This window comes from Rhizophagus irregularis, chromosome 16 (assembly GCF_026210795.1).
Source record: "Rhizophagus irregularis chromosome 16, complete sequence".
NCBI classification, from domain to species: domain Eukaryota; kingdom Fungi; phylum Glomeromycota; class Glomeromycetes; order Glomerales; family Glomeraceae; genus Rhizophagus; species Rhizophagus irregularis.
Window position 1 is genome coordinate 2106233 of NC_089444.1, and position 25752 is coordinate 2131984.

Here is a 25752-nt window from a genome sequence, read left to right on the forward strand (position 1 = left end):
AAATTTTCAATCTTTAATTTATTAGACTTTTCATTGCAATTTTTTAAGATTCAAAACATCCAAGTAAATATCTATAATTAAAAATAAAAGAAGTATTAGTAAAGATTTTCAATTCTCAAACTTACCTTTCATTTTAAAGTTAAGAACTAAATCCTACATTAAAACGTATTTATAAGAAAAAAAAATTAAAAGTAACATTAATTAATGTTTTCTAAAATCTCAACTCCCTATTCTAAAGTTTCAAAACATATACCTTTTTCCAAATGATCAAATCCAATAACTAAAATCTGAGTTCTAAGTGTCCAGAAAGATACAAGAAATTAAAAAATGGAAAAAAAGGTTAGTTAAAAATTAATATATTACTTTCTTGATATTTTCTCTCTAATTTTAATTCTATACCTCATGGCTTATTCCAAAGTTCAAGTTTGAAATCACATCTAAAAGCAATAAAGTACAATTTTTTGGACAAAAAAGATTTTGGTTTAATTTTTTATAAAAAAAATACAAAAGTTCATTTTAATTTTTACATTTTTCTAAATAATTAAATTAAGAAAATATTTAGTTTTTTTAATAATAAATAAAAAAGTTCATTTGGTTTTATTTTGTAAAAAAAAGTTGAATAAACTATAAGTAATAAAGCAAATGAATTAAAAAAACTGCTATGTAATGATTTTATAATGAAATAAATAACGGATTACAGTTAATCCATTAATCCATTATGAATTTGAATCAACAGGTATTTGATACATTTTATCAAATTCAACTGGTTAAATTTATTAGTCGATTTTATACAGCCAGACTTCGATATACTGATGCTGCTAGTTTAGGTAAAATATATTGTTACATCGAATTATCATTACATAGTGAATCATAATGCAGGCCAAAGTCTGATTCTTAGTAGTATTATGCAAACTCTGAGTTTATTTAAAGATTAAATTATAGCTTCTCATTAACATATATTTCATGAAACAAAAGTTGTTCATATTTTGTATTGAAATAAAAGCTAAAAAATCTAATTATTTGGATGGAATGATGGAAATCCTCTTGTTAATTCAAGCCAAGTTTATAGTGCTGACCTGAATTAAATCAGTGTAACCTAAATATCGATATATCTTACTATAGACTACTATAAAGGAACAAGGGATGAGTATCGGTATATATTATATCGTAAAATTATATATGATATCAGTACAACAAGGTTTTTTTATTAATTGTAAAATAAAATAACAAAAATTTATCAGTACAGGCAATTATTGGTACATAGAATATCAGTACATCAAGGTTCAACTATATCCAGATTATAATCGTTAACTTAAATGTCAAACTGGATATCTGATAATAATGATATCTGTTTTTATCTGATATTAATAGTTTACGAATCTGAATATTACTTTTAATTCACCTTTATTTTTATTTAATTCTTTCTCTCTTACTAGTTCTTCTTCTATCAGTTCTTCTATTAGTTCATTTACTTCTGTTTCAAAACTATAATGAACATATATATTTAAAATTAAAATTATTGTTATTAAATTTAGTGTATTTTTAGTTTAGCATTTTAGTGTAAATTTATTAAATTTAACAAATTTAAATTGAAAAAAAAAAGATGAAATTTATCAGAAAATCAAGACTATATTACATAACATTTAATTTTTTTCTAAATAAGAAAATTATTGTATAATTGATTATTAGTAATAATATTAGATATAATAATACTACTTGATTTGGATTTTCCAGTAAACTTCTAGAACTTGGATTTTATTAAAAAAAAAATTTTATTTTTTTTTCTTGTATTTTATATTAGATTTCAAATATAAAATAAATAAGACCAATAAATTCATTTTTCCATATATTTATCATTTAAAATACATATATAAAATAGTTAAATTACTAGATATTTATATAATCATTATTTATCATTACATTTTACAGACAATTTTTTTGTAAAAGCAAAAAAAGAAAGAAAATATTAATTGTTTAATAAAATAATTATTTTGATAAATCATTTTATAATATATGTGTAATTGTATATAATTTAAAAAAAAAACAAGTTTTTATCAATAATAAATTATATCCTGTAATGTTTTTATTAAAGTATTAAAAAAAATGTTGCAAAACATATTTTTTATATAAGTAATTTTAATGCTCATCTCAGATAAAAATCATTTAATTATATGATTTTTAAAATTTATACATATAAAGTAAAGCTGATTTTTTAATAAATTATATTGCTGATAAATTGCAAATTTTCCTCTTTACTCTATTAAAGCATTATAAAATTTGATAGCTAAAATTTTGACACCAAAATGGTGAAATTATATTCTTAATAAGAAAAATTCAAAATTAGTATTATTATAAAAAATACGGATATTTTTGCAAGCATTATATCTACACTCATAAAAATTAAAATGCAAGTATTTTCCACCTTACTGAACAATTTCACTTAATAAAGAAAGTCAATTTCATTTGAATAAAGTAGTAAAATTACGCTTTGAATTTAATAATAAAAAAGAAAAAATTTAAAAATTATTGCTATTATGTAAATATCACATGTATTATATTTACACTCATGAAAATTAAGATATAAGTAGTTTTGATATTGCTGAACAACATTTACTTAATAAAAAAGTCAATTTTATTTGACTAAAGTAGTAAAATTATGCTCTGAAGTTAATAAACAGAAAAATGAAAAATTTAAAAATTATTATTATTATAAAAATAAGAATATTTCCATAAATATTATACCTATGCTTATGATATTTACAATATATATAGTTTTGACATTGCTGAACAACTTTCACTTAATAAAGAAAGTTGATTTCATTTTGACTAAAGTGGTGAAATTACACTAAAATTATTAAATAAAAAAATATAAAACTTTGGGAGTTAGACAGTTAATAGTATTATAAAAACACAAATTTCTCTATAAATTTTATTTTTAATTTATGAAATTGAGTTGTATAGGTTTAATAGTATGTTTGAAAAAAGGTACAGTTTAAAAAAATTTTTATTTATATATATAAAATTGTAAAATATAATACAACCAAATTAATATAAAACTAACATTATATTACTGGTGAATTTTACCAGAAGTAAAATTTACCTCCTGGTGAATTAATTTTAAATTAACCACTGGTGAATAGTATAAAATTAATCCTTTTAAAAATAGTTTCAGCTAATTTTAATTATTAATAATTAATATATACTATATATAAAATTTGAGTTTCAGTTAGTTTGGCTATTAATTGAATACATTAGATCTTAAAATGTTTGTAATAATAATAATTGTAAATAAATTTTTAAAATTGAAGCAATTGAAGTATAAATATTTTTTAAATTTAAATTTGGACAAAATAATTAATTTCAAAAGTATAGTACAATTATGAATTTTCTGATAAGAATAATTGTAATTTATTTAGATGGTCAATAAGTTCAACACATGAGATCATGTGCCAGAATTTTTTTTTAATGGACATCGTGTTTTAAATATGAACATTATAATAACTTTTGTCAAATAATAGGATTGCCTTTATTGCCTTTATTACCCTATATAAATACAGCGCCTGTATAAAATTATAAAATGTCTGAATAATTGTTAGTAAATACCTAAATGTTATGTAAGATATTTTTTAAAATAAGTGAAAGAAAAAATAACCCTGAATTCTAAAACCGAATTTAATTGAAATTAGTGTGATTAAAAAATTATATATATATATATATATATATATATATGTTTGCCGTCAAACAGCAACAATTGGTATTGGTTAGTATAAACATAAAGTGAAAAAGGTGATAATAAATTTATTTCGGTGGTGGGGGTGGAGGTTGAGTTGGTGGAGGTGGAGGTGGTGGGGCAGGAGCAGAAGGGGGTGGTGGTGGCTGTTGCTTTGTTGGAAGGAATTAAGGAAAGTGAGTAGTATATTACAAAAATCATTTAATAAAGATCCAAGATAATATTTACCCATCGAGCAGTGGAAGGTGGAGGGGGTGGATATCCTGCAGCAGCAGCAGCTGTTGAATAAGTTGTGCCATAAGTAGCGCCATAACTAGAATTGTTGTAAGATGTGTACGCATAATTTGATGCTGCAACAGGAGGTGGAGGATACATGGAAACATTTGGAGCAGGAGGATACAAAGAAGATCCTGGTGGTGGGGGTGGTGGATAAGTAGTAGATTTTGCAGTATTCCAGGGTGTAGAAGTTGTTGACAATCCCGGAGGAGGTGGGGCGTTACCCAATCCTATAATGGTTTTGAAATTCGTATGAATAATGGATTTAACAATGTGATTTAAATTTAAAATAATAATACCTGGCGGTGGTGGAATATTTGGTTGTTGCCAAGGCGGTAAAGCGTTAGTTCCGGGATGTGCATTAGAAGCAGTTACTGCCGGTTTTGAAGCCCAGGGTGGTGCAGTAGGAGAGCCTAAAGCTGAATGAGATGCCCATGGAGGTTTAGAACCACCAGCAGGGCCATAATGACCCTATATTTTAAATAGAATCAATTAAAATGAATTAAATCATATCAATTGTGTCCACAACAATATTTATGCATACCACTTTAATGCCAGGATCATTACTTCTTGATGATTCAACATTTTCTCCTAATTCAGCCATTAAACTCAAATATTCGCTATCTAATTTTTGATCTCTCTGTTTGGCTTGTTGTAAAGCTTCAGGATTATTTCTTTCCATACAATCCCTAGCAGTGTGACCATGACCTCCACAGATTCGACAAGTTAAATTAATAGTGAAATTCTGAGTTTCTGTACATTCGTACTTGCGATGGCCAGTAGCGCCACAATTAGTACAAATTTGATTTTCATCGTCTCGAAGTGTACCATTTAGAGCTGCTAATTCACGTAATTGTTGTCTTTTAAGTTCATTTTGACCTTCAGGAACTGAAGCAGACTATAAAAACATTTATATTAACCTTAATTAAGAATAATTGATATATAGACTATTATTAACATAAATTTACCGTTTCAATAATCTTGTTGATCATCTTTACTGCTTTAGCAACTTTTTCTTCGGCATCTGCAGTTACTAAACAATGTAAATCTTCTTCTTGATTTGCATTAGCAGCAGCATCTGTCCTACTTTTCCCTTCCTTCACGCTTCCTCTACCACGGATGCTGATTTTGGCACCGGACTCTGACTCCATTTTTTTGAGGGTATTTCCACGCGGGCCAATTAATAAACCAATAAAATTAATTTCGGGAAATTCTTTAGCCGGAATATACACTTTATCTTGTACTTTTGTAGGCTTTTTATAATCAGCGGGAGGTTTGAAGTCGGGATTTCTTCGTACGGCTTCTTCGATTAATTTATGTCTCTCATCTTCCAACTTTTTGCGATATCTATACTCTCTAGTATTAACACGTTTACCCTGAGAATCGTAAATTGGTTCTGGAGATGGCGATCTTTAAATCAACAAAAAATATAAAGTTAAAATAAATGATACATATAAAAAAAAAATTTTTTTAATAGGAAAATTAAATACCTCTCTTTTTCTGGTGGAACATAATCCCCTAATCTTAATTTTCGGCCAATTTCTTCTAACCTCATATGTACTAAAAAAAGATTTATTATTAATTAGCAAAATAAATTATAAACCAGAGAGATTACACTAAAGCAACTTACACAAATAAGTATCCAATTGTTCTTTTGACATATTGTAGGTAATAGCAGTCGGCACACCTATATCAACCTTTGTTTCTTCCCCACCCCACCTACTTCTTCTTTTGCGCTTACGTTCCTCAGTAGCTCCATCTGAAATATTCCAGTTAGTTGACGTAACGGTATGGTACGATTTACAGAGTTCAGATTTTCATAGGAAAAAAAAAATTAAGTGAATAGCAAATAACGAAACACAATTTTGCACATTGTTAGTATATGAAATTTTTGTTAGAACATAAATAATCTGTTAAATTTTTTGATTGCCCTGTCAATCATTACGTTTTAATGGCAATTATTAATACGTAGTAAGTTTATTCATAGAAGAAATCAAAAGCAAAAGCAGTAAGCAAATAATGTTACTCGCTAAGAATTATGGTAAATAATATATAGAATTTAAGTCCTTTTTTTTTTTAATACAAACGGGTATTTGAAAACAAAAGGGAACAATTTCTAGATGACCTGGTCAATCAAATTTATACCTGTTTGTTGATCGTTTTCTTCTTTTGCTCTTTTGAGAGAGTTTCCATTTGACTCTAATTTTTTTTCTGCTAAATCCTCGATTTCTTCATTAGAACCTCCTGCTAACCTCCTTTTTCCCAAAGGAATATTATTTGTACCAGTGATTGTCGAAGGCTTATACATTACGAAAGTACTGAAGGAACCTTCACAAAACACAAATGACGTGAAAAATCAGGGTTATACCGATGGCTTTGTGCAACTTGCTTATATCATTGCGAGTACGTCATTAATCATGTGATGCAACGTTTATTAATAAATAGTGCAAATGGGAAAGTCGAAGTTGCTCAAATCTTTTATCATCAGAAAATTGCTGAAATTTGTTGAGCTAGGAAAAGCTCTGGTGAGAGTAGTTATGTACTTTCGACTTTTACTAAATCGCGTTAAAAGCGTAAAATAGGTTTTTTTTGGGAAGCGCCTAACTCCATTGAAACTATATTTTACCTTAGAGCACTCGCGATTCTCTGTATTTCTTTGTATTCCGTTTAATATTAATAATTTATTTTACTGTTGAAACGTGCTACAAGTAGTAAGAAATTATATTTTACGCAACAGTATGGAACAATCTGACGCACCCGATATTAGAGAACGTCCTGAAGAGTCACCCGAAGAGGCGCTAATGGCGTCCTTCCGTGTAGCTGCCGAATCTGTTGCACAGCTTTACAAAACCTCTTTGAATCAAAAAACGAAATATCATAACACTGGATATGAACAATGTCTGCAAGATTTAATGGGCTTCGTTTCTTCCCATCCTAGTGTTCAACAAAGAAGACAAACAGGTGGGGATGGACGGGACGCGTTCATATCGGTGCAGGATTTGTGCAGTTTCATCAATTCCAAAACAGAGCAGCTAAAATCAGTGACTCGAAGGAATCGTGATGAAGGAATTAATGTTCGTTTACAATCACAACAATCGCAACACCAGCATCAACAACAATTTTTGCACGATCAAATTTCAACTTATGATCAAATATGCCCAACTTCTAACATACCACCAACTTCAGCCAACGTATTTGAAAACAACCATGAGACATTTAACTTTTCCTTTCCAGATCATGTTACGTTTAACTCTCTTCAGCGCGAAATTGATTGTATTGATACGGGCCAAGGAGGAATTGGTATCTTGACTGGAAACGATAATTTAAAAAGACGTTACAATGGATCAAGCGAATTGAATTTCTTAGGACGATCTACAACTTTTGAATGTTCATTTTACGAACCTCCCACTAAGAAAGGAAGGTTACGCAAGGAAGAATGAATTCTATTATGAATATAGTTGGTCTTTTTCTGTTTAAATAACCGTTAGGTTCATGATCAATTTATAAGCCTATATGTTCGCAGACAGGTTTCATCGTAGGTAAAAATGTTTATAATTCTATGCTTTAAATATCAAAATGTTGTTTCTTGCATATACTAAAATACTAAATATTCGTTTATTTCAGATTATTTTTGAACATCTAACTTCTCTTATCATAATGTGTCAATGTGTCATACATATAATATTGAGCAAGGATCAACAATCAATTTGAATTTATATAGATAACAATATTGTTGAATAAATTTCTTTTAAAGACCCAGAAAATAAATTTATAACTTTTTCTTTTGTATTAGTATATTTCCATTACCGATATTTGTGATCAAATTACTATTAAATAGGAAAGAATTGACATAAGATAAAATGATTCTGTGTTGTTTCTATTATATAAGAATAACTTGAATTTAAAATTGTATATTCTGAATTTTTGCTATAAGAATAACAATCGCACAAACCAAAATGAAATGAATCATCAATCACTCAAGTTAAGACTAGCTCGAAACTTTAAAAAAACTTTTTACGATCATTTCAATAGCCGATTGAATTCCTTTGACCTCGACCAAGTTTTGGAAATTAGATGGTATTTGGTTAATTACATGTTTTTCGTCCAATAATGTCCCTAATGAATTGCATCTAATGAATGATCTGATGTAGTGTTAATAAAGATGAACTGCACACTTACATTGGTGTGGCATTCGTGCGTGCATCTCAACATCAAGGAGAACATGACCAGATGAAGTAATATTTAAATTCCAAGATAAAATTAACTCTGGTCCAATTTTGCTAAGATTAAACGATTAATCATTAATGCAAAATTTCACCTTAAATGCGCGTAAGAAAATGTACATAAGCAACTCGAACCTTTTTTCGGAAAATCTCAATGATGAATGTACGTCAACACACAAACATGAATCTTGGGTAAAAGAATTATGTGTATGAAGACTCGGCAAAGTTAAGGTAGGATATTTTCTCTTCAAAACACCAAATAACAGTTTACGTTGATGATTCAATCGCGCATACTCAATAAATCCTTTGAAAAAAATCAATAGATTCCTATCTCGTTCCACGCTATTATAAAACATAAATGATTATTAATAATTAATTCAGTAAATAATTAAATAAATTATCATCTCACTTTTCAATAAATTTCCCCATTTCTCGCTTTACACCAGAATCTAATTTGATTTTAAGTCTTCTAATGACTAGATTAGTTTCATTCACTTCGAATTCAATAAAGAAGTTGATATCATAAGAATTCCCCATGTAATTATAATAACGAATACGATCTGGACAAATAAAAAAAAAAAATTTAGCCCCATATCAAACTTTAAGTATATCGATTATTGCTGTTATCTACCTCCATCAGTTACGGTTAAGTTATTATAAACTTTTAAAAAGTTAATTTTTGTAAAATTTACTAATCGTTCAATCTTAATTGGAATGAAAAAAAGTTCTGTCATAAGTTAATCAAATGTGCATTATATTTAAAGTTGAACAGTTAGGACTTACATTCTTTGCTCGAAGACTATTATCATTGTTATCGGTGGTGTTGTTTTCATATAGTTGTTCAACTTGCAAGGATGTACCAACGGACATTAAGAGAGATTGGTCATTTATACTAAGTAACTTGTCACTTTAAAAAAAAACAATTTGAATGTAAGATTTAATAATGATTTACATCCACATTTTTAACTAAAGCACCATCAGGATACATTAATGCATCTTGATTAGGTATTAAAGAAGGTTCATTTTCTTGACAAATCTGATTGGTATTTTTTATGTTTCTTTGTAATTCTTCGATCTCGATTTTAGTTTTACGTATTTGAAGCAACAAGTTATGTTTTTCTTTTTGTGAATTAATTATTTCATCTTCCATAATCATCATGAGCTGTTGTTCTTCAGCCAATTTATCAAGAGAATTTTTCGAAGGCATAGTAGACTTTGGGAATTCGAAAACAAATATTATCTTAATTGAGAATGGACAGATTTTAAAGAAATAAAACAAAAACTCACCAACTCTTTTGTTATCATAGATAATTTTGCAGCCATAGAATCTGCTTTTTCCTTCAAAGGGTGCTTACTCATTTGAAAATTCTACAAAATTTATTGTATTCAATAGATTGGGAAAGTGAAAAACTCGCTACTGCTTAAAACAAATAACGCGTAAAATGACGCGTTGAGTATGAAGTATAAAATATTTTAATTACATAATCAATTTTGTGCTAAATGTGACTAAATGCTAAATCAGTCAGAATTGTATAAAGCGCGAGTAAAATTAATTTGGAACAGCACAAATTTAAGAAAACGTGCAATTGCACCGTGTACAACTAAAGACAGTTAGATGACACATATTTATAGTAATGTTCACAATATGTTTATTATATTTAATAGCAAGAAACAATAGGCAATTTTGTCAAAATTTGTATCACACTTTTGGATATCAATAGTATCAACTATCAATAGTATAAATATAGCATAAATATGTATAAATATTACATAGTTGTTAGTTGTTTCAATGATAAAAAGTTTAACAGGAAATTGAAACTTGAAAAAAAAAAGATTCTCGTTATTGTTCCCACAGTTTCAAGAATCATTTCGCTTAACAAAATAAATATAACAAAATAAAAAATTTTTAAATATTCAACGCGTTCATTCTTTTTTATAAAAAATGGAAGAAAGTAATTTCGCCCATGAACTCCATAATTCGGCACGCAAGTGCTACCGTTTTTTTTGTCTTAATGGTGAGTAAAATTTGTAAATAATAACATGTAAGATATTGATTATAAAGCATTTATTTTTGTTTTTTTAGTTGCTCGTTGCCTTTCTTATGTAGGGGGAAGACTTGAACCTTATACCACTCAAAACCAGCTCATGACCTTGGTAACTCCAACCAATCGATTAGCAATTCTCCACCTTCCAAATAATCAAAAACATCATTGCCCTATTTTTCAATTCACAAATGTTGATGAAACATACGTCGCATACGCTGGTCACATTCAAAAAGAGCTTGTTAATGTTAAGCGATTTTATTCTTATTTCAGAAATACTTCTCGAAGAGATTCCATCTCCATCTCCAAAGACAATAATTTTCAGGATCTAGTCGCAGCAACGGTGGAAGCCCACAAAATAGAATTAAATTATATAGATCCATTAAAAGAATATTTGAACGTAGTGTTCGATAAAGATCGAGAAGAATTCATGGAAATTTTTGTCGAAATAGGTACACAAAATAATTAAACAGCCTTCTGTTATATATTAAACTAGCAAAATCTGATCTAGTATAAATTTTTAGATGATTCCCCTACGAATTCAGAACCGACATTCGAAGACGTTATGACATTATGGATTGCAGTTTTCATTTGGGCTATTCAGCTTATAGTAGGTCGTCTTTTATACAAGAAAGTTGCATTCAGAATTACTGGTAAAATCTATGGTTTAATACAATAGCAAGCCCACCATAGTAATAAAATAGATCGCAGATCACTCTATTACCATTATTTACACATGGTTGTACAAGTAACTTTTTTTGTAGTATTTGATTATTACCCAGAAACTAAAAATTTAGTAATTTCCTAACTCGGAATTTGACATTTGACACTACTTTTTGTACTTTGATGTAAAAGTTTTTAATTGATTATCAAAAGTTTCCTAGTTCGGAAAGTTTGGGTTATCAAACTATTCATAAATCCGATCTTTTTACGTAATTTTTTATTTGCGTATAATAAAACCAATTTGGTCAGTTAAATGTTTATTTGTTTAATTTAAATAAATGTTATATCGTAAAACACCAAAAAAAAATTAGTATGAATGATATAAAAGGGAAGGAAAAGGCCTTAAAATATATAAAACAAGAAGGGAATACGCGACCGGTTTCATTTTACGAACTTAATAGTCAAATGCATGGAAATAGTAATATTCATAGTATTCTTCAAGAGCTGGTCACCGAAGATTTCATGTGCGTATAATTTGAATACTTTATAAAAAATAAAGGTTTAAAGACTACAGTTTCTGTTTTTTTTTCTTTCCTTTTTTTGTTAAATAGACTAGAACAAAAGATTGAAATAAATGGGCTTTCATTGGATATACCATTAGATACCGTAACTTTATATTTTAACAAGATCAAGAGTAATAAGGATAAAGTATCGGCACCGACTTTAAGAGTAAATATAATTTATTATAATTTTATTTTATTTGAGTGATTTAATTAACCAAATTTCGTGTTAACAAACAGAGCAGTGTTCTAGAAGAATCATGTTTACAAACAAGTTCTAAATCAGTTAAATCAGTTGAACCTAACTCCCAGATTCAATCGCTTAAAAATCAACTTCTTGAATTGAATAATTATGAAATAGATTTGAAAAAAAAATTGCAGTAGGTGTATAAACTTGATTTTTAAAAATTATATAAATATTTAATATATTAATTATTTCTCTAATAGAAATAATTTGGACGTACAAAAGACGTTGAATGATCATTACCGACAACTACACGAATATAATGAAATAAAAGATATAGGACAAATGTTGCTTGGTAAATGTGCTGAAATTGAAGGAACAACAACAAAGGAAATGTATAATAAGTTTGAAGTTGAACTAAATGATTAAAAAAAAATAAACAATAGCTTTCTATGATTCTTCATCAAAATCTAAAATAGCAATTGTCCCACTCAAACAACCGATTATTATGCGTCGATGATCTATACTCAAAGTTCTGAAGATTTCTTTATTAAGAATATCTGTAGATGTCCCTTTAGGATATACTATTTCTTTAGGTCGACCTGTATCATTAAGTAAAATCAATTGTAAAATATCAGAGGACTGCTGGTTACTAGCGCATACCATTCTTCCTCTTCTTGTATCAAAATTATGAAGAGAATTTGAATAATTCCTTAACGTATTTAATATATTTAGCGATAATACTATTTGATCAGGAAATTCATTCGTCGATTCTTCTGCACTTTTTGATGAAAGATAATTCTGGACATAACTCCACCCCAATTGTCCTTCGTTAAAGGCAGTTGAAAAAATACAATTTCCATTTAGTATATCAAATGCTTTAATACTTGAATTACTATGAGACAATACTGTATTATTAAATATTCGAATGGCTGTTGCTTCTGCTAGTATTGTCGTTATTTTTTCTCCCGTTTTCCAATTCCAAACGATTAAGCTTCCATCAAATGCACAAGATGCAACATATGATCTAGATAAGCTAATACATCTTACAGCGCTAACATGTCCTTTCAGTTCTCTTATCAAATCTCCAGTTTCCATATTCCAAATGAAGGATGCTCGGAAAAATGTTGAAGCAGCTACAATTTTTTCTTCGATCAGGAAATCCACACAGCTAAAAGAATTTCCACACAATGTACGAATACATTCCCCAGTCTCGATGTTCCAAATTCGTACTGTTCTATCCGCTGATCCAGTTACCAAGATATTTTCTTTTAATTTTGCATCTGTTACACGTTCTGTATGATCTCTAAGAAACTTTATCGTTTGAACTTGTCCATTGTTCCAATTTATTTCTCTTCGATATTGTTTTTGGTATAATTTTTTCCATCCCTCTTTAGGAATATTCAAATTCTGCGCTGCCGTTATACCTTTGTTTACGTATAACAATTCTAGGCATTTTAATCTCCATATTGTGGACTCATTAGTGATGTTCATCCATGTTTTACAAACCTTAATTGAATAAATTATATTATCATATTATAAATAAAAATATATAAATATGGAAGTACCAAATTACCTCACGACAGGTACATAATTCTTTGCCGCTAAGAAATGCAAATATTTTTACTGCAAGTTCAGGTGGTAAAGCTCCAATAATATCAAACCTTCCAAGACCTTTCGATTCTAATACTTGTTGCAAGGTAAAAATTTCGTGCGGATCACATTCTTCAACGAGAGACAATAAGCTACAAGATATAAGGACTGTTTTTCTTTACATAAGACTTTAAAAAAGAACAATAATCCCTTAATAATTTTATTATGCACTTACAAGACTTTACGTTTCTCTCTATCTAGACTTTTAAATCGAGACAATATTCCAGCTACTTCGTTTTGCATATTTTAGATAATTAAGATGAGAATCATGAGATTCTCGGAAAAAAATATTTTTTTCCCTTTACGCTAACAAATAGGAGATATCCGAGAGGAAAATTTCATGTTCCGGATTTTTGTTACACGAACAAATAATGACGTTTTATCATATGAATAAACTGATTGATGATTGATAATTTTTATAATGGGTTTTATGTAAACCAATTTCAAGTTCTAAATAGTAAAGTAAGCATCAAAACCGGATATTTATGTTAAACAATAATAAAAAAATTATTTCAAATAATTTTTATTTCATCAAATCTACTCTAATAAAATAAATAATGAGTTTAATACATAAAAAATATATAAAATTATAAAAATTCTAACAAGCAGACAAAAAAAATGATGAGGATGGAAGTTTTTACAAAAATGTTTTATAATCTATAAATAATTAATAATAAAATCAAAAAAAAGATTTTCTCTTTAAAATCTCTTTTTACAAAGTGAGAATTTATTTAATTGAATTCATCTTTCTTGTGGTGAACCTTAATTTATCAGCAGTTCTATCTAGATCTCCATCCAATTCATTCAACAATTGATTTTGATAATCTAATTCTTGTCCAATAGCCAAACCAATATGTTTATGTCTACTTAATATAGCGCTAAACTGTTCAACATGACTGTCCTGATCTTCCATAGTTTGTTTTTGTAAATTAATTAATCCCTCATTATCCAATCCACGAGTTTGTTCAGTTTCTGCTGGCATAGTAGCTCGACTATTACCAAATACTCTTCTCGATGATGGTGTTACTGAAGCTACTTTAGAAGAAATTCCATTATTATTACCGTTTCCAACAATTCCTTTATTCATTGATGGTCTAACAGGTTGTTTGAATAGAGCTGCTCGATCCATTGAACTTGCTGGCGTAGCAGCTTTACTAATGTCAGTTCTTGTTGCCAATACAAGTTTTGTCAAAGTATCTTTTTCTTCTTTAATTTCTGTTAACATATCTTGTCTTCTTCTCAACTCCCCTGCTGACATAATTTTTCCATCTTTTCCACTTCCTTCCGCAAGTCCTTTAAGACCTGTTTCAAGTTGAGTTACACGCGTTCCAAGTAACGTCAAATTTTTCTTTGCTTGTAAGTTATAATTATGCGACAATTGTACTTCATTATGTGCAATATGAGTTTCTCGTTTATTCAAAAGTGACCTAATTTCTTTGGCTTTAGCTTGCACTTCGTTATATTCGTCAAGCCAAGTTTCTGAAGTATACATTGAAGCTGCGTCAAGTAGTCGACCTGTTGGTATGGCTAAAAAATCTCTCCATTCATCGGTTTCTCTATAACGATCATCTTTATGAAAGAGTATACCTCTCAAATAATCTTCTAACCCTCTACGTCTTTCTTCTACTAATACTGGATTTCCGAGAGTGGACTGAAAATAATGTTTAGCCGGCATTTCGAATGGTGGTGGATTACTTGGAAAAAGTCTTATAAGTTTATCATTTAATTCATCAAACTCACTATACCGCTTCCAAACCGACCAAGTTCTGACTGCTGCATTTACTTCTACTTTATAAACTATATGTGGTTTTGGGTTTAATCTTGTTTCAGTATCTCGAACATATATATTTTGAATGTTTTCAATCATTATGAAGAAAGTCAAAAGGTAAAAGGGGTTTAAACAGTGAAGAACTTAACCGGTTTGAAAACTATTTATAATAAATTCATCAGATCATGCGTATTCTGTGCTTGTTACATTTAACGCACAATCCCCTCCCCTGCAAATCTTCTGGTGCATGCGGGCGCTTTACTTAATTTATGCCAAAAAAGTTAAAAAATGGAAAAAAATGACGTAAATTTAAAAAAGGACAATCAATGGGCCTAAAGTTTACCTCTTTACATTTTATATATATTTATAAAAAAAATATATATAATAACAGTGAATAAAATGTTTAAAAAAAAAATTGGTTACATTTTGGATTTGAAAATTAATCCTAAAAAAAAATAAAGCAAATATAACTAACTAAAATATTTAAATAATAAAATAAATATTTATATATATATAAAAAATGTAAAAAATCTTGTTCAAAACTAATCTACTTTGAGTTATTTTTTTTTTTTCCTTTTATGTTATATAGTGAAGAATGCTTCTATTAAATAAGTTACATAAATAAACGTCTCAATATACAATAATCAAGCACTAGCTAGCAATAACTGCAGCTTCTTTTAAACTTCTTCTTTTTTCATCTTCTTTAACAAAGATCTCTGCAACTTCCGCCAATCCTGGATCATGATTTGCTTCTTCAATAGCGGCATCAATTGCCTTTTTAGTTTTTGCATGTTCTACTGCATCGGCTTCTTGTCGAGTTGGTGGCAACCGTTCATTTTCAATATCTGATCGACGTGCTTCCTCAAACGAAGTGATAGCTATTATATGAAGCAAAGTCTAAAATGAATCGTTTTTATATAAACATACATAATTTCGTTAAATTGTTTATAAAATACCTTTTTTGATTCCTTCAGCTCCCAAAGCCAGAGTGCCATATGGTAATTTTCCAGTACCTGTTACATTCTTTAACTCCATAACACGTTCCGACTCTTCCCTGTTAAATTTGAACAACTGATTAAAAATATTGAAAAAATCAATAAATTAATTTCATGACGAGGTACCTAAGGACAGAGAATACTCTAGCCATTTTGCCAACTGCCAAAATCTTATTTTTGATTACTTGGCGCCTCTCCGAACCATCTGTTGGTGTTTCTGAAAAACAAGTTATTTAAATTATTTATACTATCATAATACGTAAAAATACTTTTCTTTTTGTATTAGTACAATATACAATTACTAATTATTAATTATTAATTATTATATTTATCTAATATTTCTGGTGTACCTGGTGATTTAGTTCCCGATGATAAAAGTTCATCATCTTCTAATTCTTCCTTGCTACAAATATTTAAGATTACAAGAAGCATATCCGTAACTAAATGAAATAAAAAAAAAAATATAAGAAAAAGTTCCTACACGATAAAATTATTTTCTAAATATATTCTATAATATGACATATACATACTTTTTTCGCCAACAAAAGGGAGAGACCAAGTAAACACGTCCATAAAATTTGGTAACCAATAAGGATGAGGTGTACAATTGAATTGACGAATATTCATGACATTATTTTCATACTTCAATACGGCCGCTAAAAAAAAAACATTTAATAAGTCCCAATATAATTGTAAAGAATAAGAATTTTATTTAAACCGACCTTTGTTATTATATACGTCCAAATAATTAGGAGCAGAAAAGATTGTCATTACTGAAGGAAAGCCGGTTGTCTTTGTCTTTCGATACATTCGATAACTATAAATAAATATAGCTAAGCTGCCGGTGTTTTTAATAAACAATATTGATCGAATAATACTTACCCAGCATCTTGAGCTTCATGCGCACGAATAATAGATAACAATCCATTTTTTTCCAAAAAGTTGCAGGCCGCGTGATAACTATATTGAAGTAAATTATTATAATCCTAACAAAGTTAAAATTTGACAAAACAAGATATTACATTCAGTTTACCTGAAAAAATACGAACATCCTCGAACGTGATTATGTACAAAGCATTCATTTGTCTTTTCTTGCCCAAATTCTTCTAAGGGATCAGCCCATAATAAATCGCACATTAAACCATGCGTTGGAGGTTCTCTGAATCGATTAATCTATTTAAAAAAAAAAATTATTAGATAAAAGATAGCGTTCAAAATGAAAAAATTACATACACTGCGCAAATCCTCCAAAGTATTCAATTCAGGTGACAAACCACCATGAATGCACAAGAATTGTTTGTTCATTATTGCAGCGAGTGGAAGTGCGCAGAAAGATTCCATACAAGCATCATATACTTTTTCAGTATATTTATGTTTGCCTATTGAAAATATTATATTAACGCGTTCATTAATAGAAAATGAAAAAAAAATAAGAAATTTGACAAGAGAATTGAAACTTACATTCCAACTTAAATGTGAAATAGTCCGTAAGATGACGACATTCATGATTGCCACGTAATAAAAATAGTGTATTGGGATACCATATTTTTAATGCCCACAAATAAAGAACACACTGCATGAAAGAAAATTGAAATAAATGAGTAAAAATGATTCATGATATAAAATAAATAATACGAAAGAACATACTTCAATGGAGAAATAACCTCTATCAACATAATCACCGAGAAAGAGGTAGCGAGTTTCAGCAGGATTACCGCCCACTTCGAACAATTTCATTAAATCATAATATTGTCCATGGATATCACCACATACTTTTAAATTATAAATAAAGATCAGTATGCTTAACGTTTGTTTAAGTCTTTATTTACTAAACGGAAAAATACCTGTTATAGGAGCATCCACTTCCAATAGATTTGGTTCTTGTTTTAATATTTCAGTACCCTTACTAATAATGTATAAAGCTTGTTCTTCTGAAATTCTTCCTTCGCGAATAAAATGATTCTTTAAAAACGCGATATCTGGTTTTTCTGGGTCTTCCTTTGAAAAGAATTCATCAGATGTAGGTATCTGAACAGCGGGTGCCTGAACGTCTGATTTTATAAACAAAGATATATATATTGATGAGAATTCAAAAAATTTATTATACTTTCTAAGCGTGTTAGTCAAAAAATTCTAAAAGAGGTGTTGTAGTATCAAGTATGAATATAGTCCACCTCACAGTTATGACAAGAAAGCGTGTTAAGCCCCTCAATTAATCGTCTCTACGAGGATCTTGTTATTGATTGAACTCCTAAACCACTTATTAGTTAGATTAAAGAAACTATACACGAACCTTTACAATATCGATCCAAGGTTGAAACCTTGCTACCATCATCCATTTCATGAACTGTAAAATCAATGTCAGGGACAGGCACTTTGGTCTCTTCTAATTTCCTGAGATAAGTATCGATGTCCTTAGGGAGGGAGGGAGTTTCATTATTTGCGTCCGACATTATTTTTCAATCAAAAAATAAAAAAGAAAAAAGGGAACAAAAAAAAGTGAAAAAAACAATCGTGCCTAGAGGAAGTTGAAATACCTATAAGATACACAAAATTAGGTAATGTGAGACAATCTTTGATCTACATAACATTAATTTTATAATTCGTATAAAATTATCGCAAGTATCTAGTTTAAAATGAGCAGTAAACTTTCTAAATCGATGGAGTCTTCGAGTGACGCTGTAGATGCAGCTATTGCTCGGGTAGCAGAACTTTTGAGGTCTCCGGACGATTTAGTCAAAACAAGCCTTTTACGTAAGAGATTGGTGATAGAAAAAGCAACGATTGACGCTCAGCTTAAAACTGGCGTAAAAGCACAGTTAGATACTACACAAGATGGAATTGACACGTTAACTTCTTCCAGAAAACAAATGGCCATAATCAAGGATAACATGCAAGCCATAGATCGTTTATGTTCGGAAGCACAAAATATGATCCAACACTTTCCAAGGATCAATAAGGTGAAAAGATAAAATAACTCGGGGTATCTTATGACAAAGACATTTATATCAATAATTTTTTTTTAATAAAAATTTTATATAACACAGTTTTTTAAATTTTGATCAGATTTCTCAAATTCACCGTAATTTTGTCGCGACCCGAGATACTGTTCAACGATTGAAAGAAATGTATTTGACAGTCGATCAAATTCAAAATATGATAGACAATGAAAAACAGAATATTCTTGGGCCCGCAGAAAGCTTATTATTTATCCATTATCAACTTTTCCGTTTACAGGAATTTCGAGATATTACAATGTATCAAGCAAATATTTCATCACAAGATGATGTGGTTCTTACACTAAAAAAATATTTTAAAAGATTAGATGAAGTGTCAGAAGATTTTGAGAATTACTTTTGGACACTATCGAAAAATATTATGAATTTAGTTAGAAATGGTCAGGGTTCTGTGATCGTTCGTATCGTTAAGGTGATTGAAGCTGAAGAAATAGCTGATGAAAGGGCTACAACAGCTGAGCATGCTAGACATAGTCATCAAAATCTTGCAACAAAATTTAAATCTGTTCAAACAAGTCCTCGTGTGATCAGATCCTTCCGTAGTCAATTTCAAGATAAACTTCACGATTCCATTTCAGAATTATTTGAAGATTTTTATGGTAAATATAAAAATGCCCCAGTAGAATTATTGGGTCAATTAGATTTCATATTTGATGACTTAGCGGTAGTATTTCAAGAGATCGTACCACGTTTCCCTAAAAAATATAATATCTTTTCGGTTTTTGTTTTGGAGTATCATCATCACGTTTATAATATACTTGATAGGATTGTAAAGAATGATCCAGATGCAGGAACGATATTAAGACTAATTCGATGGATTCGGACGTATTATAAAAGAATGAATAAAGAAATTCGTATTTCTGAAGATATTCTTGAACCTCCTTTGCTTGATGGACGAGAACAAGATTTGATTAATGATTATCTTAAGTTAGTTCGTGATTTAGTTGATAAATGGATGATGAATTTGATGGATGGTGAAACTAAGGATTTTATAGAAAGAAGCAAAGCGCCAGAAGAGGCAGGCGATCTGTATTATCTTTCTGGATCAGTATATATGTTTAAAATTGTTAATCAACAAATCGATGTTGCTGCAGAATCAGGTCAAGGAAAAATTTTAGCAGATGTTGTCAAAGAATGCTGTGAAGTTATGTTGGAAACGCAACAAACTTGGATGAATTTATTAAAATCTGAACTGAAGAGACAAATTGAAAAGCCTGATGAAGTACCGCCAGGATTTGTTGATTATGTCATTGCTTTGGCAAATGATCAAATTCGATGTGCAGATTTTACGGATGAAGTTCTGAATCGACTGGGGCCTTTATTATCTGAGAAGTATAGAAATCAAATTAACAATGATCTTGAAGAAGCGATGAAAGGATTTTTATCAGTCGCAAGAGCAGCAAAAGATACACTATTAGATATTGTTTTCAATGATCTTAAGAAGCCGTTCAGTCAATTTTATACATCAGATTGGTATCAAGAAAATCCAATGCTGTTAATTATTGAGACCGTAAAAGACTATACCTTTGACTTTTGTACTCATTTAAATGAATATTTAAGAGATAAAATTATGACCAATACTTTAGAACGTTTCATTATAGCATATATTGAAGCAATGCGCAATAAAGGAGCCAAATTTAAGAAACCAGAATGTGTAACACGCATAGTAAATGATAGAACGACGGCGTATGCATTTTTTCAACAACATATTCCATCAAAAGAGTTAAATAATTCTTTTGATCTATTAGCGAGAATTCATACTCTAGTAGAAAGTCCACGTAAATCAATATTTTTGGATTATTATAATCTTAAAAAAGCGTTTGGAGATGTACCTATTGGACTCATTGAAGATATATTGTCTAGAAGGGATGATTTGGACAGATCTCAAATTAAGGAAATAATGGAAAATATTAAAGCAAAAGTTAAAGATACAGGAGAATATACTGGAACTCCTACAATCTTAAGTAAACTTAATTTTTAGAAAAATTTTAGTACTAAAATTTATCTAAATGAATTAGAAATTCTTCTTTTTAATCTTTTTTGAGCTTAAAATCTTAGTAATAATTTTATGTCTGTTTACTGTAGTTCTATTGTGGAACTTTATTATAAAAATTTTGTTGTTTTAGAGTAATCGCAGTAAGATAAGGTGCACTTATTGGAGGCTGTAATGGATCTAAACTCTTTTTCTTTATAGTAGAAGAAAAAAATTTATTTAATTTTAGTTATATTTAATAAAAACATTTGAACCTATTTATTAATTAATACATGCCTCAAGCGGATAAGTCATATCCGAATCAAATCCACTAATTGAAATAATTAGGTGAATCTGCTGAATCATATAAATTCTTATGAATTAAAAGTGATGTTACCTTAGATCACCACAAGCGATAAATGGAACTATCACACGATTTGGACCCAAAAGTTCATTTTGTTTTCCTATTATGTTAAAACGTATTAATAAAAATTATATCAAATTGTAATATAAATAAAACATAAAACCATAAGATAAATCGAGTAAAGGATTAATCATTGTTGGAACATAATCCTTTGGAGGCGTATAATTTTGACACACGACAAATGCTTCTAGAAATTAAATTAATTTTATATTTTAACTAATAATCAATTTCCAGATAATGAATTTAAAAAGTGAAAAATATGATACCTACCTATACTTGAATTTCTTGAACTTCTAGGTTTACTACAAGTAACAATTGGAAAAAAAATTTTAAGTTGAGAATATAATAAAGTAATATCTTTACCACGAAATATTTTTGCTATAAAAGTTCCTCCCGGATGTAAAATATTTGTCGTAATATTTAATGCTGATAATAATAATTGTGCTTGAATATATTCATCCATATCATGTAGTCCAGTTACTATATTATTTATATAAGAATTAATATTTGAAAATTATTTATAACATGAAAATGTATAAATTACAAATAGATACCGTCTGGTGCACCATCACATACTATAAGATCTGCCAATTCACCTTCAAAATATGAAATAATTTGTTCTGCTGTTGATAGTTTTGTAATATCACCTTGAATTTGAATAACTCCTTCAAGAGGTGCCTTAACAAGAAAGTTTATGTTATGTCACGGTTTATATCACAAAAATTTGTGTCTGTAAAAATCTACCATCGCTTGCAAGTCTACAGCAACAATTTTTGGAGGTGGTGCATCTTTAGGACGATTTTCACTATAAATCATTACAATTTTACCATAGATCAAAATAATATGATAATCAACTAATTATACTAATATACTTTAATTTTTTTGTTAATACTTGGGACCAACTACCAGGAGCAGCACATAAATCAACTGCCCGTTGAATTCCTATTTATAAAAATTTTTTAAAATTTTAAAATTTTCCTTTTCTCTTACTGCCTCACTAATACGCTTTTAAATTTTAAATTAAATTTCTACCTTTAAAAATGTTAAATTCTTCATCAATTTGAAGTAATTTGAATGCGCTTCTAGCTCTCCAACCTTGTTCCTTAGCTAATCTATAATAAATATCACGTTTATCTTTTGATGATTTTCCCATGAAGAAAAGAAGATTCGATTAAGTCGTATATAGGCAAAATTATCATTTATATTGGACTATCATGTCGATCATTAATAATAGTCAAAATCTTTTCTACCTAATTTAACTTTTCAGTATGTCTCACCATGCTCCAATTATTCATCGTTCGCGTAAAGCTCCTCAAGAAGAAGAGGATGCCGCAAAATTAAAATTTGGCGAAGGTTTGTTAGATCTTTCTTTGTAATGCAATTAAAATTTTATTATATTAAGTTTTTAATTATTCGACAGATTTTGAGGATGAAGAGTTTCTATTTATTTCTGAAGTAGCACTTTTGTTAGAAAAAATACCAGATTCTCAAAAGAATAATACGTTAGTTATAAATTTATGATTCATGTTTGATTTACAATATATTATATAATATACATTATCTTCCTTTAATTAAAATTATCAGCGTGTACAAAAAAACCGAGGAATTAGTAAATACGTTTACAAGATTTCATAATGATGAATCAGTTCGTGAACTTCGAAAGTAAGTAAAATAACGTACAAATTTTTTATTAACTAGTTTTTTAAAAATTTTTAAAAGTTTTAGAATCACTAAATAAAATTTCACATTATTTATATTTCAATGAATTTTAATTAAAGGTAAAAAGATTTTGATCCATTTTTTTATTTAAAGTACGATATCAATTATTTACGTAATTATTGTTCGAACTACAGAACTTTAATGAGACACAAGCTACATAAGTATGAATTAGCACAGTTGGCAAATCTAGTTTGTGAAGAAATAGATGAGGCAAAATCACTAATACCAAGGTAACATAAAATGATTTAAAGATAATATTTTATACGATCACGATATTTATATGCAGATTTTATAAATCCACAGTTTAGCCAAAAGAAGTGATGAGGAAATTCGTGCCATGCTTGATGACATTTCAGCATTGAAAAAATATCAAAGTTAAAAGATGACTTAAGGTAATTTTCTCGGTGGACACTGTAACTTGATTCTTCTAGTCAATATTAATTACTTTAACCCTCATCTATTCTAGAGAGTAAATCATCTTAATAAATACGATATTTTGAAGTTTTCTATTTTTTACATATATTTAATATATAAAGTTCGATACTGCGTGTCTTGCGCCAAGACAATAACTAAAAATCATGGCACCTTCCCGTAATAGTTATCATATACCCTTAACGTAGATGTTTAAAACCTAGAATTTTTTTATACGAAATAAAAATTTCCTTTAACGGGATACGTATAGAATTACGTGATTATTTTAAACTACAAAAAAAAACGATTTTCATCGTACAAGTCACGTGTATAAAATTTTCATATATACTATAAATACTATTGACAAAGCAAATTCTTTCTTTCTCTTTCTTACGTATTTGGACTGTAATAATTTTCTAATAGGTGAGGAATAAAATTATACAACTCAATTAATATTCTGAATTGACCACTACTAACCCATGCATATAAGTAAAAATAAATATTTTACTTATAAAATTCGCTTTTAATTATTTTATAATGTGAATCATTTTTCATTATCAAAAAAAAAAAAAAGTGAATCACAAAGCAAAATGATCTTATAACATAATTAGGCAGGTATGAAACTTTTAAATTTTAATAATCATTCATTAGGTAATTCTAACAATTGTGCTTATTTTTATACCAGTCGTAAATATATTATGGATCAAACTTTACCATTTAAATATGTATCATCAGATGAAGAAAGTAGAAGTTTAGAAACAGGTATAGTAAATTGTAATATATATAAATATGTATTTTTAATTTGATATAATATTAATCATGATATTTTAAAAATTGTAGTTGATGTTTATGTTAGTGATGTGAAACCAGAAGAAACTGGACCAATTATAAAGTAAATTATAAAAGATTTATATAATATAATAAATTATAATTAACTTAATATTAATTTATAAATATATAAATTTTTTAAAGATTTATAAAAAAATATTGTCCTCGAGAAGGAATTTTGGATCATGTTAAAAGAATTAAGAAAACTTCTCATGATAAAGGTAAATAAAATTTTAAAAAATATATACATACAATATTATAATTATTTATCTTTGTTAATAAATTTTTAAATTTTTTTTGATTATAGGATTTACATTAACAGTATTAATATGTTCAGTTGAATCAATTACTTTTACAGATTTAATAGCATTAATAAAAAATCATAATCTTAATTCAATACTTAAACCTCGTATTCAACAAGTTTGTAAATATCCTGCTATTACACGTACTCAATTTGACGAATGGAGAAAATTATGGCCAATCAATTTTATTGAAGATCCGAAAAGGTAAAGTTTAAATATTTTGCAGCAGTAAATATAATAATTTTATTATGTAAAATCAACATTAATATTTACTTAAGATAATTAATTCATTTATTTTAATTGAGTATAGAGAATTAAAATTCACTTTAAAAGAAATAGAAAATATAGAACAATATATGGAAAGAGCTATTAAATTATCTATTCAAGCAAAATTAAAGGGAGAAATACCGATTGGATGTATAATGATTGATCCAAAAAATAATGTTATATTATCAGAATCTTTTGATACTCGCAATTCAACAAAACATCCACTTAGTCATGCTATACTTAACTGTATAAATAATGTAGCTTCTTTGGAAAAATCAAATTATTTAGAAAAATCAAACAAAATTGAAATTATTCAAAAACAAAAAAAACAACCAGTTGATGTAGTAATAAATATTAATAGTGAAAGTTTTTCTTATCAACAAAATAATAATGAAAGTAAAACTACATACCTATGTAAAGGTTTTGATATATTTATTACTCATGAACCATGTATAATGTAAGTTACTTATCATATATTTTTAAGATTATTTCTAAAAATTAATTTAATTAATATTTTTTTTTATTAGGTGTTCAATGGCACTTGTACATTCAAGAATTGGTCGAGTATTTTATGGTCATTCAAATAAAGTGTCAGGTGGATTAGGTTCTTGTTATAAAATTCACACTCATAATTCACTCAATCACCATTTCAAAGTATTTAAAGGATTGCTACAACATAAAATTGATGACTTGTCAATTGATTGTTAATTTAAAATAA

At 28.4% G+C, this 25752-nt stretch overlaps 12 protein-coding genes across 13 annotated transcripts; 6 read left to right on the forward strand and 6 right to left on the reverse strand.

The window, feature by feature from the left end:
* Positions 1–3506: 3506 nt before the first annotated feature.
* On the reverse strand, positions 3507–6356 carry OCT59_008227 (uncharacterized protein; the record flags this gene model as incomplete). Of its 2 annotated transcripts, XM_025321184.2 has the most annotated exons (8): positions 3507–3882; positions 3959–4236; positions 4306–4477; positions 4551–4904; positions 4975–5416; positions 5497–5566; positions 5637–5765; positions 6152–6314. In XM_025321184.2, 8 exons carry the CDS (start codon positions 6312–6314, stop codon positions 3799–3801), a joined length of 1692 nt encoding a protein of 563 aa, XP_025169529.1. In that variant the 3' UTR covers positions 3507–3798. The 2 variants fall into 2 exon arrangements, with proteins under 2 accessions (XP_025169529.1, XP_065999213.1); XM_066142321.1 differs by having other exon boundaries at positions 3508–3882; positions 5637–6356.
* A 118-nt stretch (positions 6357–6474) lies between these two features.
* On the forward strand, positions 6475–7800 carry OCT59_008228 (uncharacterized protein). Its single transcript, XM_025327776.2, has 2 exons — positions 6475–7541; positions 7631–7800. The coding sequence occupies exon 1, from the start codon at positions 6745–6747 to the stop codon at positions 7444–7446; it is 702 nt and encodes a 233-aa protein (XP_025169530.1). The 5' UTR covers positions 6475–6744; the 3' UTR covers positions 7447–7541; positions 7631–7800.
* OCT59_008229 (uncharacterized protein) lies at positions 7771–9757 on the reverse strand. Its single transcript, XM_066142322.1, has 9 exons — positions 9711–9757; positions 9517–9597; positions 9216–9442; positions 9013–9136; positions 8861–8933; positions 8639–8789; positions 8365–8571; positions 8186–8286; positions 7771–8122 (listed from the first exon to the last, which is right to left on the reverse strand). The coding sequence occupies exons 2-9, from the start codon at positions 9586–9588 to the stop codon at positions 7995–7997; spliced, it is 1083 nt and encodes a 360-aa protein (XP_065999214.1). The 5' UTR covers positions 9589–9597; positions 9711–9757; the 3' UTR covers positions 7771–7994.
* A 244-nt stretch (positions 9758–10001) lies between these two features.
* On the forward strand, positions 10002–11263 carry OCT59_008230 (uncharacterized protein). Its single transcript, XM_025321185.2, has 3 exons — positions 10002–10244; positions 10313–10723; positions 10796–11263. The coding sequence occupies exons 1-3, from the start codon at positions 10172–10174 to the stop codon at positions 10948–10950; spliced, it is 639 nt and encodes a 212-aa protein (XP_025169532.1). The 5' UTR covers positions 10002–10171; the 3' UTR covers positions 10951–11263.
* Positions 11083–12431, forward strand: OCT59_008231 (uncharacterized protein). The gene is made up of 4 exons (XM_025321186.2): positions 11083–11458; positions 11546–11663; positions 11735–11874; positions 11942–12431. The coding sequence occupies exons 1-4, from the start codon at positions 11307–11309 to the stop codon at positions 12105–12107; spliced, it is 576 nt and encodes a 191-aa protein (XP_025169533.1). The 5' UTR covers positions 11083–11306; the 3' UTR covers positions 12108–12431.
* On the reverse strand, positions 11898–13642 carry OCT59_008232 (uncharacterized protein). The gene is made up of 3 exons (XM_066142324.1): positions 13507–13642; positions 13255–13439; positions 11898–13187 (listed from the first exon to the last, which is right to left on the reverse strand). The coding sequence occupies exon 3, from the start codon at positions 13170–13172 to the stop codon at positions 12129–12131; it is 1044 nt and encodes a 347-aa protein (XP_065999215.1). The 5' UTR covers positions 13173–13187; positions 13255–13439; positions 13507–13642; the 3' UTR covers positions 11898–12128.
* Positions 13643–13816: 174 nt separating this feature from the next.
* OCT59_008233 (uncharacterized protein) lies at positions 13817–15233 on the reverse strand. Its single transcript, XM_066142325.1, has one exon. The coding sequence runs from the start codon at positions 15196–15198 to the stop codon at positions 14059–14061; it is 1140 nt and encodes a 379-aa protein (XP_065999216.1). The 5' UTR covers positions 15199–15233; the 3' UTR covers positions 13817–14058.
* Positions 15234–15408: 175 nt separating this feature from the next.
* OCT59_008234 (uncharacterized protein) lies at positions 15409–18562 on the reverse strand. The gene is made up of 13 exons (XM_025309539.2): positions 18388–18562; positions 17939–18145; positions 17742–17866; positions 17556–17667; positions 17328–17473; positions 17128–17267; positions 16977–17054; positions 16817–16911; positions 16625–16750; positions 16445–16534; positions 16221–16311; positions 16056–16153; positions 15409–15977 (listed from the first exon to the last, which is right to left on the reverse strand). Exons 1-13 carry the CDS (start codon positions 18545–18547, stop codon positions 15751–15753), a joined length of 1695 nt encoding a protein of 564 aa, XP_025169536.1. The 5' UTR covers positions 18548–18562; the 3' UTR covers positions 15409–15750.
* A 168-nt stretch (positions 18563–18730) lies between these two features.
* Positions 18731–21371, forward strand: OCT59_008235 (uncharacterized protein; the record flags this gene model as incomplete). The annotated part of the gene is made up of 2 exons (XM_025321188.2): positions 18731–19054; positions 19161–21371. 2 exons carry the CDS (start codon positions 18731–18733, stop codon positions 21090–21092), a joined length of 2256 nt encoding a protein of 751 aa, XP_025169537.2. The 3' UTR covers positions 21093–21371.
* Positions 21074–22660, reverse strand: OCT59_008236 (Putative tRNA (cytidine(32)/guanosine(34)-2'-O)-methyltransferase; the record flags this gene model as incomplete). The annotated part of the gene is made up of 7 exons (XM_066142326.1): positions 21074–21297; positions 21481–21694; positions 21778–21987; positions 22062–22185; positions 22252–22312; positions 22380–22449; positions 22540–22660. The coding sequence occupies 6 exons, from the start codon at positions 22658–22660 to the stop codon at positions 21576–21578; spliced, it is 705 nt and encodes a 234-aa protein (XP_065999217.1). The 3' UTR covers positions 21074–21297; positions 21481–21575.
* Positions 22661–22740: 80 nt separating this feature from the next.
* On the forward strand, positions 22741–23904 carry OCT59_008237 (uncharacterized protein). Its single transcript, XM_025321190.2, has 6 exons — positions 22741–22860; positions 22928–23009; positions 23092–23169; positions 23361–23456; positions 23530–23618; positions 23693–23904. The coding sequence occupies exons 1-5, from the start codon at positions 22776–22778 to the stop codon at positions 23603–23605; spliced, it is 417 nt and encodes a 138-aa protein (XP_025169540.1). The 5' UTR covers positions 22741–22775; the 3' UTR covers positions 23606–23618; positions 23693–23904.
* Positions 23905–24254: 350 nt separating this feature from the next.
* OCT59_008238 (uncharacterized protein) lies at positions 24255–25742 on the forward strand (the record flags this gene model as incomplete). Its single annotated transcript, XM_066142327.1, has 6 exons — positions 24255–24399; positions 24478–24529; positions 24610–24686; positions 24773–24971; positions 25078–25491; positions 25562–25742. The coding sequence occupies 6 exons, from the start codon at positions 24255–24257 to the stop codon at positions 25740–25742; spliced, it is 1068 nt and encodes a 355-aa protein (XP_065999218.1).
* Between the last annotated feature and the right edge of the window lie 10 nt (positions 25743–25752).